We start from the raw sequence: 14558 nt of genomic DNA, 5'->3' as shown, positions 1-14558 counted from the left end.
AATATACAAAAATGCTGAAAAAACTAAGAATTTGTGGTAAAAGCGGGCAGTTTAACTGTTCAGGACAAACAAGGGACTCATGAACAACTTTCAATAAACAAAAAAAAACAAAACAGCTGTGGAACAAAACAGTATTAAGAATCAAGTGTATGTAAACTTTTGAACTGGGTCATTTTTATAAATTCAGCTATTATTTTCTCTTGTGGACTATATGTAAACATATATTATGTAAAATATCTCATTCAGGTCAGTACTAAATAAAAAAGATCTTACAATTTGTATTACCCCTTTTATTTTGGTAAAATAATTAACATTTGGGAGATTCTGCAAGGTGTATGTAAACTTTTGGCTTCAACTGTATATCTCATAATTCTTATTATTAATTACATTTTTTTAAATATCATGCATTAAATTAATTTACTGTTTAGTCATAGTACCAAGTAATAATAAAAAATATACCTTTTGTTAGGAACAAAATGTTCCCTCAAGTTTAATGTTTTTTTTTTTTAGCTTGAATGAAATGACCATGTCAACTCATGCCAAAACATTAAAAAACACTGGTTGTGGAAAAACAATTCGCACTTGTTAATGCATGCTTGATAGTTAAACTATAATACAATTCAAATGTCAGTACCACATTTATTTACTTCAAATACATAAACCTCAAAATATGAGTTTTTCCACTGAAAAAAAAAATGTACAACTGATGTATAAATGTAAAGCCAAACCAATGTATATACAAACATAATCACTCTCAGCATTTTCAAACAGAACATATGCAGTTCTGGGGGAAAAAAAAAAGTTTCAAGCTGCCACAGAGATTTTTTTTAGCATTCTTGATACTTAAATACATAGAGATGGCTAATTTGATATCAAAGCACTTTAAAAATAAAGTTTAAATCAAACTGACAAAATACAGAAGAATATATCATAACCCTCGGAGATCGTGGCACGACAGTATCAGTATGTTTTATATGTGATAATCATTCTTTAAACAATAACTAGCTGATATGCAACACACAGAATTTGGTTATTTATTGCACCTCAAAATTATATTGCATAGGATGTCAGCTGTTTACCAGCCCCTTTATTGCCCAGCCTAATTTTGAACAATTTCTATACAAAAAAGGAGAAAACAATTTTGTTCCATATACATATAGTATAAAGTACAGTCTACTCTACACAACCCAATCTCATGAGAAAATGTATCCATTTTACGTGGTGAATTGTAATCATGAAGGTCCACCCTTAAACCTAACCATCAGTGGGGAGTAGGCTAAGCAGATTGTAAGAAAAACATGAATGAGACTGTACCATTAAAAAAAAAAAAAATCACCAAAACATAAATACTGTACTTACACATTGCCTTGAAAGTGTGTAGTATATACTGTACATTTCATCTTCCTTATCATGATAAAACCCCAACCAAATAGATGAATGTACCCTCTAACTTTCAGTCACATTAATACCTATTATGATGGTTCTTTACCTTGCCCAAGACAACGTAAGAACATGATTTGTTTCTAGTGTGGGTGTTATGGACAGAAGGTCATTCAGCAGTCCTGCCGCTCGCTGCAGGTCGAAGAGACGCCAGCTCTGGAGATGAAGAGCTTACCGCTGGGACAAACGCACACTTCATACGTGTTGTACATTCCCTGAGAGTCACCTGAAGTGGCTTCTCCCACAGGTAACGTCGGCAGACGAACACCTTCAGCATCTAGAATCAACTGAAACATACAACAGAAACCATATGTGACCCTGGACGACAAAACCAGTCTTAAGTCGCTGGGGTATATTTGTAGCAATAGCCAAAAATACAATGTATGGGTGAAAATGATTGATTTTTCTTTTATGCCAAAAATCATTAGGAAATTATGTAAAGATCATGTTCCATGGAGATTTTTTTGTAAAATTCCTACTGTAAATATATCAAAATGTAATTTTTGATTAGCAATATGCATTGTTAAGAACTTAATTTGGACAACTTTAAAAGTGATTTTCTCAGTATTCTGATTTTTTTGCACCCTCAGATTCCAGATTTTCAAATAGACGTATCTCTGCCAAATATTGTCCTATCCTAACAAACAATATCAAGCTTATTTATTGATATGCATCTCAGTTTTGTAAAGTTAATTAGTATCATTGCTATCATTAAAGGTTGTATCAGCGATTTCAAGCCTGAAACATAAAGTGTCAAATTCAGCTGACCTTTCTTCACGATCCGCTCGCTGCCTGCCCCATAAATTGACTGTAAAAAAAACGCGTCTCTCTGGTCAGCCTAGGGTCCGAGATATGACAAAAAAACAATCGGTGCTACCAACCTTTCCACAGAAAAACAAACAGTGTTCCAACCAATCACCGTCAGGGGGTTGGTGTTGTGGACTTTCCTACTGGTGGAGGGATGTGAGGGAGGCGGAGCGAAAGTCCACAACACCAAACCCCTGACGCTGATTGGTTGGAACACTGTTTGTTTTTCTGTGGAAAGGTTGGTAGCACCGATTGTTTTTTTGTCATATCTCGGACCCTAAGCTGACCACAGAAATGCGTTTTTTTTACAGTTGATTTATGGGGCAGGCAGCGAGCGGATCATGAAGAAAGGTCAGCTGAATTTGACACTTTATGTTTTAGGCTTGAAATCGCTGATACAACCTTTAACAACCACTATGTAATTAGCTACATAAGAAAGAAAAACAAAGACTTTCACTAGTCTATTGTTTATCTTTGGAAGAAGACACCAGGGGGGTGTTCCATAAAACAAGTTTACCAAATAAGTTAGGCTTATTTCAGTTAGTCTGACTTATTTTGAGCCAAATCAAGTGACAATAAGTCAGACTAACTAAAATAAGCCTGGCTTATTTGGTCAATTTATTTAATGGAACATCCCTCAGGAGTCTTAGTTTCAACTATATAGTATATATTATATATACACTATTGGTCAAAAGTTTTTGAACAGTAACATTTTATTGTTTTTTTTTTTTTTTTAAATAAGTCTCTTCTGCTCACTAAGCCTGCATTTATTTGTTCCAAAATAATGCAAAAGCAGTAATATTGTGAAATATTTTTACTATTTAAAATAGCTGATTTCTATTTGAATGTATTTAAAATTGTAATTTTAAAGTTGTAACTGTGATTAAAGCTAAATTTTCAGTATCTCTATTCCAGTCTTGAGTGTCACATGATTCTTCAGAAATCATTCTAATATGCTGATTTGCTGTTCAAGAAACATTTTCTATCAGTATTTTTCTGGGTTCTTTGATGAACAGAAAGATTCAAAAATCTGCATTTATCTGAAATAAAAGCTTTTTTAACATTATACTCTTATACCATTCAAAAGCTGTGAGCTTCTTTTTTTGGGAAAGAAATGATAGAAATTAATACTTTTATTTAGCAAGGATGCTTTAAACTGATTAAAAGTGATGATAAAGACATTTATGTAACAAAAGTTACATTCTATTCTACATTCTAGTTAATTTCTATTTCAGTTAAATGCTGTTCTTCTGAACATTCTATTCATTAAAGAAACTTTAAAAACATTTACTAAGCTGTTTTCATCATCTTCATAATAATAATAAATGTTTTTGAGCAGCAAATCAGAGTATTAGAAAGATTTCTGAAGGATCATGTGACTGAAGTAATAATACTTCAAATTTAGATTTGAAATCACAGGAATAAATTACGTTTTAAAATATGTTCAAATAAAAAACTGTTTTTTAAATAGTAAAACTATTTGTGTATGCCTGTACTTTGGATCAATTAAATATAGGCTTGGTGAGCAAAAGAGACTTCTTTAAAAAACATTAGAAATCTTACAGTTCAAAAACTGTATTTATATCTTAGATTAGGCTCCAATTTGTTAAAACACCAACTTCTACAATCAAAAGTCAACATATTCTTCCAAAACCAAATTATATGAGTTATGCCAGCTCAGAGATTGGTGTGCTTTTCAGGATTGCTTAAAAGTTGCAGACAGGCGTACTTACCAGTCCTGCAGTTGAGTGTAGCTGAATATCGAAGTGTGCCGTCACGTCAGCGTTTCCAGCCAAGGCTTTGACGTGGACGCCTTTTGGGGCATCCATGCTGAGAGAGCGTGTTGGAGACTCCAGTCTTAAAACATTAAGGGAATGCTTAGATACTGCACATTGCAATACATCATTTAGGCACAAGATGGCCACAAGATCCTCTCAAATTGAAGACTCTGATTGATACATAGAAACTGAGAGGAATCTGCATGACTGTGTGCAACTGCGCATGAAATTTATTTGTGAAAGACTTTTCTAAAGCAGAGAAGAATTAAGGCTTTGTTTGAAAACCAGATGCCTTGGCAACTTGGGTCATCACACTTTACAGCTGGTTAATGCCCAGCTGGAAATGTCTATAAAAGTTATTTTTGGTAACATAACCAGTACTGTACATAAGGCATTACTTTTAATAGGGTGACCTTATAAAACAAAAATGTTTTCAAGAAAAAAAACAAAAACAAATATAGTACAGCAAATCCAGAGATAAAATTAGAGCGATGAAATTGAAAAAAAAAAATATATATATATATATAATAAACAAACACCAATTAGCCAAAACTGCCTTATTGGAAGTAGTGCTGTCAAATGATTAATCGTGATTAATCAGATCCAAAATAAAAGTTATTGTTTACATAATATATGAATGTGTACTTTATTATGAATATATAAATACACACACATACAGTATATATTTTGAAAATATTTACATGTATATTTATATAAAATATAAATATATAAACAGTTTTCTAAAAAATATGTGTGTGTGTGTGTGTATTTATATATACATAAATATACACAGTACACACACATATATTTTGAAAACAAATGCTTATTTTCAATGCGATTAATCGCGATTGATCATTATTAATCTTTTGACAGCACTAACTGGAAGATGCTAGTAATTATTTAGTGTCTACTTACTTTAGCTCTTTGTTAAGTACTGCTTTGACCAGAGGAGTCCTGACAGAATGCTCAAAGAAAGCGCCTTCTGGACCTGTCCAAACACCAGAACACTTACAATTACACAAAGGGGTAGACTAATAATTCAGCATTGGGGGTGGTGTCTACGGTCATGATTTTAAGCAAATAATCACATCATGGCATTTATGTGCCAAAATACAGATTATCGAATACGTTATTACACTGTAAAAAAAAATGATATGACCAATAAGCTATGACAACTTGTGTTCTTACATTACTTTAACTCGTCAAAATGCAATTTTCAGCAATTTTCAACTTTACATTAAACATAAACATACAATTTATAAAATAATTTAAGTTGAAATGACTTAGCTAAGTTGATTATAGCAGCAACTTATTTTTTACAGTGTACACTACCAGTCAAAAGTTTTTGAACAGTAAGATTTTTAATGTTTTTTAAAGAAGTCTCTCTTGCTCACCAAGTCTTGATTTGTTTGATCCAAAGTACAGCAAAAACAGTAACATTTTGAAATATTTTTGCTATTTAAAATAACTGTTTTCTATTTGAATATATTTTAAAATGAAATTTATTCCTGTGATTTTAAAGCTGAATCTTAAGCATCATTACTCCAGTCACATGATCCTTCAGAAATCATTCTAATATTCCGATTTGCTGCTCAAAAAACATTTATTATTATTATGTTGAAAACAGCTGAGTATAATTTTTTTCAGGTCTCTTTATCTGAAATAGAAATCTTTTGCAACATTATAAATTACTTTGTCATCACTTTTGATAAATTTAAAGCATCCTTGCTATATAAATGTATTAATTTCTATAATCCCCCCCCCCCCCCCCCCAAAAAAAAAAAAATTGAATGGTATACAAAAGCTTTTTATTTCAGATAAATGCTGATCTTTGGATCTTTCCATTTATCAAAGAATCCTGAAAAAATATACTCAACTGTTTTGAATATTGATGATAATTATAATAAAATGTTTCTTGAACAGCAAATCAGCATATTGAATGATTTCTGAGGAATCATGTGACACTGAAAACAATTTAGCTTTGATCACAGGAATAAATTACATTTTAAAATATATTCAAATAGAAAACGGTTATTTGAAATAGTACAAATATTTCACAATATTACAGCTTTTGCTGTATTTTGGAGCAAATAAATGCAGGCTTGGTGAGCAGAAGAGAATTCTTTAAAAACATTAAAAAACTTACTGTTTAAAAACTTTTGACTGGTAGTGTATATTATATATGTTTTACTGTATTTAAATTTTGTATATATTAAAGTATTCAATGCAATCAACTTTAACAACAAGCATAAATGTAAGGTGCTGCAACAAATGCTTTCATCTATAAGAAATATATTATTGCTTTTTTTTTTGCAATTTTAGAAGGTCCTAAAACAGGCTTCATTCTTTAAATAAAATATAATTTCTTCTCCTTTTAAATTTGGGGTGAAATATAATTTTAAGAATAGTCTAGACAGGTATTGTGAGATTCACCTATACGTAACAAAAATCAAAATACAGTAGCTCTAGGCTAGTTTAGATGAAGTATTAATATTTAATCTGGTGTGTGAACCCATTGTGCATCATGGGATACCAGGCATTTGCTGTTAAGGCCGGATCTGTTGTTTACAAAATCTTAGTTTTAACAAGTTAGTTTCATATTCACAAAATATACTGACTAGACTCTTCATCTTAATTTTTTTTTTTTTTTTGTTAACATTTGAAATAACGCAATAAAGTGCAACATTGTACTTCCTAGTATTATTGCAGTACTAATAATACTACAGATTACCTTTTTTTTAAAAATGCAGGTCTAATTTCAGGCTCACCTGTTACACGTAGCTTTCCTTTTCCCACAACAGCTCCATTTGCATCTGCATAAAATAAATTTTCATCATGGTTTGAGCTGATATTAAAGTGTTGGCCAAAACCCTCAGCCTGATTGGGACCTATTGAGGAGAGAAATAAATGAGAAGAGGCTGTAGACAGACATCACACAAGTTTTAATCAATATTCAAACAGAATATTAATAAAAACAGACTATATTTATTCTTCTATATCCAATTTTTCATTTTAATGTTGTATTTTTTAAGAAAGATATGCAGTATCTCACAAAAGTGAGTGCACCCCTCACATTTCAGCAACCATTTTAGTATATCTTCTGAAGGGACAATACTATAGAAATTAAACTTGGATATATTTTAGAGTAGTCAATGCGCAGCTTGTATAGCAGTATAGATTTACTGTCCCCTGAAAATGAATCAAAATACAGCCATTATTGTTAAAATAGCTGGCAACAAAAGTGAGTACACCCTAAATGATAACAGCAGTATGTTAACCATGCAATTTATCATCGTCCTATTTATCATGTTTTTGTCTGCTTGACAGGACCATACAAAGTTGTGTATCTTATATTAGAGCAGTTAAAATTAGATGCTTTAAGTGCAGTTCTCTCATACTGACCACTGGATGTTCAACATGGCATCTCATGGCAAAGAACTCTCTGAGGATTTGAGAATTAGAATTGTTGCTCTCCACACAAAGATGGCCAAGGCTATTAGAGGTTCAGTAACACCCTGAAACCGAGTTACACTAGTAACATACAGGGTCATACAGAGGATTTCCAAGACGGGTTTCATTCAGAACAGGCCTTGCAAGGGTTGATCAACAAGGTTAAGCACTTGCTCTGTGCGTCACACCAACAAGATTGCCTTGCTGAGAAAGCTGAAGGTGACGGGGTGGCCAAGTATGTATAAAGTATGATATACTAAAATGGTTGCTGAAATGTGAGGAGTGTACTCACTTTTGTGAGATACTGTAACTTAAGTAAGCCTATAAGTTGCTTTAGTCCAGTAAGTGTTCATCATTACTAACAAATTTTAAAATGAGTGTATCAAATGTGATACAGTGGGCTTTTGTAGTGTTAACCACATTGACAAAAGCATGAAATCAACCAAGAAATATTTTGTATATCTCATACCTACGGACACACTTCCTGTTACATCACCATTGGCATTGCGCGCATTGAGCGTAACATTTTCAGAGGACTGCACTAGAAGAGCTGAATCCTGTAATGTGATATGAATGAGCAAATTATGTGACTAAATCAATCTACTTTATTTATCTGTGTTTAAGGGTATACTTTAAATACCTCTTACCTCTCTGGAGTCAATTTCCTGGGCGTAGACGGGGAACAGAAAGTCTGATTCTCCCTCCAGTCTCAGTCCATCTGCATTGACCTGCAGGTATCCCATGCCTTCCTGCAAGAGCCAAAAACACAGAGTGCTGTTTCAGCATCAGTGTGACTTCATGTGACAGCACACAGTGGTCAGCTGAGATGTAAAGTCTCATCCAAGGGTAGAATCTAATTATAGAGAATTCTTTCTATTAATAATGAATTACATATGTGAGTCCTCTCACCGTATTGAACCACATAACTCGCAGGATCCAGATTGTGAGGGCAAGGTTCACCACCAGAATGATGAGGAGAAGCAGGACGAACAGATAGAGGCAGCGTTTCCTCCAGCCGTAGATGCCGATCATGTAGATGTAGTCTGAGACTGGAGCCAGGGCCCCAGACTCGTCTGTGGTGGTGAGGTACTGCTCACGCACCATCTGTCAATGAAGATGGTCAACTACTCAGTTATAACCTAATTAATGAATATTACGATTCATGAAAAGAAATTTTACAACCTGAACTAACCTTGCCTTGTCATTAAAAAGTCAAATGATTTGCTACTTAAAAAACCTTTTGACCTTGACTGTGATTTTTGATCGAAATGTTGTTTGCACTACATTTTTTTAAATAATAATAATAATAACAAAAATGATCATTTCTATCATAACAACTTTCGTAAGATTTTAGCAAGGTATGGATGAAAATATATGACAATGTTAATATATTTGGTCTTGATGGAACAGATCTGCTGCACTGCAGCTGAATTGACCATATGCACGGATTACTTCCTTGTTTTAGACAAGCCAGCTAAGTCATTTTTGATCAACTGTACTGTGCCGTAATACTGTACTTTGCTCATTTTCTCTACATAATCCATTCACAATTGAAGAAAAGCTTTGTTTGCCTAAGAGCACCAAACGTCTATGTATACCGTTTCAAGAATGACAAATGCAAGTAAAAAAAAAAGAGTATAAATCGGCTAAATATGTGCGAGTCATTGCTATGATTGACAGTAATAACCGGACAAAACATCTGACAAGCTGATGTCAAAAAAAGATCTGTGCAATAAATGATTCAGATTAAATTCAGAGTAACAAAACTACAGCAGTAACAAGTTTGTGTTGGTTAAATATAGGCTATTTAATAGCTTTTACAGTTGAAGATAAAGCTTAAAAGATAGTAATATGTATGTATTGTAAGGCATGCATTAATTCTTATACCGTTAATTTTTAACTTATTTAATTAAGTGAATTATATACAAGTTATATAATTCACCCTTATTGGCTTTTTGTGTCTGAGCTTATTTATTTTAATGACTTTCTGCACTTGCTATACTATATACTTTAGTGCGGTAAAAGTACTATAATTTATTATACTAGTAATTTTATAATCGAAAAGCAAGACGTCTTGAAAAAACTATAGGGAGTTGAAATAGAAGCTGCAGCCAATGATTGATCCTCTGCTGCCATCTTCTGGTTATAAAGGTAATTTCATGTCATTTTCATCTTAAAAAGACATTTTTTCCATGTTGTCTTTATGAATGAAATGTGAATCTTTGAAGTGAAATTTTATTGCACAGCTGTAGAGTTGAAAAATAATAAAGGCTTTAAAATATTACAAGATTTAAAAAATGTGTTCTTGACTATGAAGGCAAGTTACTGATCATCAAGAATGCGATTAAGATGTCCTTGAAGAGAAGTATCGCTAGCTAGCTAACGTTAGCCTAAACACGTTATGATGGTGTTTAGCTGTCAGCATTTAAATGTACAACTATGCAGGTACTCTCCTGGGATTACATGGCTTGGCATTTAAATTATATGTTGTTAAATAATATGAAACTGAATGTTCATGCCGCTATCACTATTTACAATGTTGCAATTATTATTTTTCTCAGTTTCTGATAAGAACGAGGCAGTAGAGGAGTCTCAAGAGTGTCCACCTATATATAACACATATAAAATGAGTTTCAGCGGAAGTTTACTAGCTGGCCTATCATTATGCGGAAGTTCTAAAGAATGCTCCGTGCATATGGTAAATTTGCTGCTGCTGTAGATTATTGCTGCTGCACAAGTAGCATATATAATAACCCGTAGCAGATCTATACAGGTGGAGCTGGGGAAGTTGGAGGGTTTCAGCTGCAAAATACTCTAGTGAATGCTAACCAAAATGCCATTTATATGTAAAGCAGCAAGCTCATTGGCTGCCAATGCAGCATGAACAAATCAGCTTGTGCCAAGTACTTTAACGCTGTGAATATCATCACGTTAAGGACCTACAGTTTCATTACAGAACCTGGCATTTGTATAACTATCAAATTTAATTTATCAAAAAATATCAGTTCTGAAATCAGAAATATACTCATGATAGAAGAGGTATGTTCAAATCACTGAATGGTTGAATGGCATTTTACGTGTATTTCTCATTATATAACAAAGTGAGTCATTGATCCATGAAGTACAAACTACAAATGTTTAGAACAACTAATATTGGTATGTACCTACATATCAAATGATATGTACCATAAAGAAGATAAATCACAGTGAATATGAGAAACACAGGCTAATATGATATACGATATAACTTAAAAAAAATACCACTTGCAAACAATAATACTAGGTGTAAAAAAGGCCAATTAAAGGGATAGTTCACTCAAACATTTTAATTCTGTCATTAATTATTTACCCTCATGTCGTTCCAAACCCGTAAGACCTTTGTTCATCTTCAAAACACAAATTAAGATATTTTTTATGAAATCCGAGAGTTTTCTGATGCTCAATGGACAGCAATGCAACTGAAATGTTCCCAGACCCAGAAACATAGCAAGGACATCAGTAAAATAGTCCATGTGACATTAGTGGTTCAACCATAATTTTACAAAGCTATGCAACAAAAATAACGACTTTATTTAACAATTCTTCTCCCCCGTGTCACCATCTGCTGACATTTTCAAGAGCACCACAGCACATGAGAAAGACTAAATAAGAATTGTTGAATAAAGTGTTTGTTTGTTTTTCTTTGGGCACAAAAAATTCTCAAAGCTTCAAAAAAATTAAGATTTCTTTGTTTTCCGAAAATGAGTAAAGGTCTTATGGGTTTGGAATGACATGAGTAAACATTTGAGTAAACTATCCTTGGCCTAAGGCCTAAATAAGTATGCTAAGTATGCCTGAGTATGCTGAATTCTTATTCTAAATTACCCTAAACACATACACTACCGTTCAAAAGTTTGTGGTTGGTTAAATGTGGTAAGTCTCTTATGCTCACCAAGGCTGCATTTATTTGTAAATAAAAACTTGTAAAGGGTCATTCTTCATTTGTGGTGGCAAGTAGTGTCCCTCTACTTTACAACAGTTGAAATAAACTTTAAATAAACAATAAATTATTAAATGTTTGCATATTTGTAATCTGCAGGGTAAACACAATTTGTTACATTTTTGTTTTAAAATACATATTTAAGTTTGAGAGATTGCATTTGTAACAAAATATGCATGTTACCGCCATACCTTAAAGAGGTATCATGGAATGTAATTGCAACAACATTTTTTAACACAAATAAAGTGGTTATATTGTGAATATAGATTTTCATTAAATTTTCAACAATTTCATTAAATTGTTTTAAAAATACATCTAAGAAAAAAGTTGTGTCCCAAAATTCATGTCTGTGGTGTTACAACAATGGATGGATGACTATTTCCTGTGTGTAAAGGTCATTGCAGGTGATGGTTGATCTGAGGGGTGCATGGTGAGTACATTCTTTCTCATTAATTTTCTTAAAGTTAGCTAAATTTCTGACAATTTCATGTCACACTTTATTTGTGTCTGCGGTGTTATGTTGATAACTTGCAGATCTGACATATTTTAATCAAAATGTTGATAAATACATTATAAAATACAAATATTAATTAATTAATATTTCCAAAATATCCCCTGATCTTGAAATCATCATAATAGCAGTGCCAATTTTAGAAAAGTCTGGATTTAGGCTAATTTGTCTGTGGTATTACTGTCTTTCTTGGTAACACCAAAGATAAGTGGCTGTTTTACCAGTGTTTGATTTAAAAAAAAAAAATTAGGCTTAAATTTTAATGGATATACCATATTAAGCTAATTTTAAATGCATAGCACTACATTTTATTGTAAAAAACAAACAAACAAACAAGCAAGCATTTTTACAAATCTTCTCATTTGCCACCCCAATTGAAGAATGACCCTAAAAATAGTATATAAAACACTATACACTTTACTAAAAGTACTTAAAGGTGCCGTAAAAAATTTAAATATACATTCTTAAAAATGAAGGTGCTTCACGATGCCATAGAAGAACCTTTTTTGTTTTTAATGGTTCCATAAAAACCGTGTTTGCGTTAAAGCCCTTTTTCTCGACAAAAAGTGTTGCCACACAAATTTAGCGACATTTAAACTATCGATATAGAATGGCTCACATTTTCTTGATAAAATGTTAAAGGAGTAGTTCACTTTCAGAACAAAAATGTACAGATAATGTAGTCACCCCCTTGTCATCCAAGATGTTCATGTCTTTCTTTCTTCAGTCGTAAGGAAATTGTTTTTTGAGTAAAACATTTCAGGATTTCTCTCCATATAATGGGCTTCTATGGTGCCCCCGAGTTTGAACTTCCAAAATGCAGCTTCAAAAGGCTCTAAATGATCCCAGCCGAGGAAGAAGGGTCTTATCTAGCGAAACGATTGGTTCTTTTCTAAAAACATTTACAACTTTTATACTTTGAAGCTGCATTTAAACTGCATTTTGGAAGTTCAAACTCAGGGGCACCATAGAAGTCCATTATATGGAGAGAAATCCTGAAATGTTTTCCTCAAAAAAACTAATTTCCTCATTTCTTTACGAAAGAAATGAGGCATGAACATCTTGGATGACAAGGGGGTGAGTACATTATCTGTAAATTTTAGTTCTGAAACTGAACTAATCTCATTATATTTGCTGTTTCCTGTCAAAACAGCTCCGTTTTCCAAGTGCTGTATGTAGCACAGCATTCGCTTTGAATCAAATACTGTGAACATGCCATTGTCCGATGAAGGAAAAACTGAAACAGCCTTCATGTCTCCCCATGGCAACTCATCCAAACATTCCTTGGGTTTGGAGTCGCAAGATCCAATTCCCATTCCTTTCTAATCCCTTTTAAAACATAATTACCAGTCGGTAATTAAACATTTATACCATATCACTGGCTGCAGAGGATCATTAAACTTGTAAAAGAAAGTAAACATCCTGACTCCACAAGTTGCTCACAGACAGCCTCTCTCTTTTCTCTCTCGGTCTCCCTCAGGACTTTTTTCCATTAACCCACCCTACTGATGCTCTTTCACTGTTTCCAGCCTCGTCTGAGCTGCCAAGAGAAGAAATTACAGCAGAACACTGTCTTTTCAAGCAACTGGGGTCTGGCTTTGTTTGTTACAGAGATTCGGAGATCCTCGTGGTGTCAAAGCTGGACCTGATCAAATATCCCCCGGACCCAGGAAGACTGAGCGGACGTGATATTGCTCTGTTTCTGTGGAGTTCTCCCCACTCCGTCTAATCTTGCCGTCTGCATAACTCCAGCGCGCCGTAATGCCTCGGCCCTCTAAAAATAGGTCCCCGGACCATGCTCACATTTTAAAGAGGAAAAACAGCCAAAGTGTTTGAAATAATGATCAGAGGGCAAAAAACATGACTGGGAATTCATATGTTCGGCTTCAGAAGTGCGACTATTTCTTCATTTCAGTGGCTTATGTATATTAATATTTTGACAACATGAAAACGAAATAAAAATACAGTTCTGTGCAAAAGTAAGTGCACCCCATTAAAAGCTGTGTAGGCATTTTGATACTATTTAGATGATGTTAATGAGTTAAGATTATAGAATTTACCAAACAACAATGAGCATTGTTTATTCAGTGTATACTGTGTGTCAGGTTTTCATTCATTCATGTCTCCGGTTGTTCCACATTTTAGGCATGACAAACAAGACTAATAATAAAAACCAAGTCAGAAATCTGAAAGAATAAGAGTAAACTTAAAGTGTGACTTACCCTTGCTGTTTTAGTGTGATCTGACACACTCCTCTGCAGACTCGAATCTGCTTGTGTTACGCAGCAGCCCTCCGATCCGTCTGTCTGTCAAACCCTCAACAGCTGCCTTCCATAAATCTGATTCTGGATCAGTCTGAGCGTAGACACCCCCCTGCCCCAAACTTCCTCTCAGGAGCTCACATATCCTTCAGAGGTCTCTACACCTCGCGTTACGCAAATGCAAGACTTTAATGATCACTTAAGAGCGGATTCATTAGCGAGACCGTAAACACCAGTAGCTAGTTGTGTTGTTTCTCAAGAAGGGAGGGAGGGAGAGAGGGAGGGGTAGAGGGACCGGGAAGAAGGAAAAAATGACTGCCAAGAGAGAATTA

At 33.8% G+C, this 14558-nt stretch overlaps 1 protein-coding gene across 1 annotated transcript; it reads right to left on the bottom strand.

Moving 5' to 3' along the window:
* Positions 1 to 619: 619 nt before the first annotated feature.
* sgcg (sarcoglycan, gamma) lies at positions 620 to 14558 on the bottom strand. Its single transcript, XM_073817474.1, has 8 exons — positions 14188 to 14558; positions 8385 to 8579; positions 8123 to 8224; positions 7945 to 8032; positions 6794 to 6913; positions 4941 to 5013; positions 3981 to 4104; positions 620 to 1727 (listed from the first exon to the last, which is right to left on the bottom strand). The coding sequence occupies exons 2-8, from the start codon at positions 8577 to 8579 to the stop codon at positions 1554 to 1556; spliced, it is 876 nt and encodes a 291-aa protein (XP_073673575.1). The 5' UTR covers positions 14188 to 14558; the 3' UTR covers positions 620 to 1553.

This window comes from Garra rufa, chromosome 14 (genome assembly GCF_049309525.1).
Source record: "Garra rufa chromosome 14, GarRuf1.0, whole genome shotgun sequence".
Lineage (NCBI taxonomy): Eukaryota > Metazoa > Chordata > Actinopteri > Cypriniformes > Cyprinidae > Garra > Garra rufa.
The sequence above is the reverse complement of the archived record's forward strand: the minus strand, read 5'-3'. Positions and strand labels throughout refer to the sequence as shown.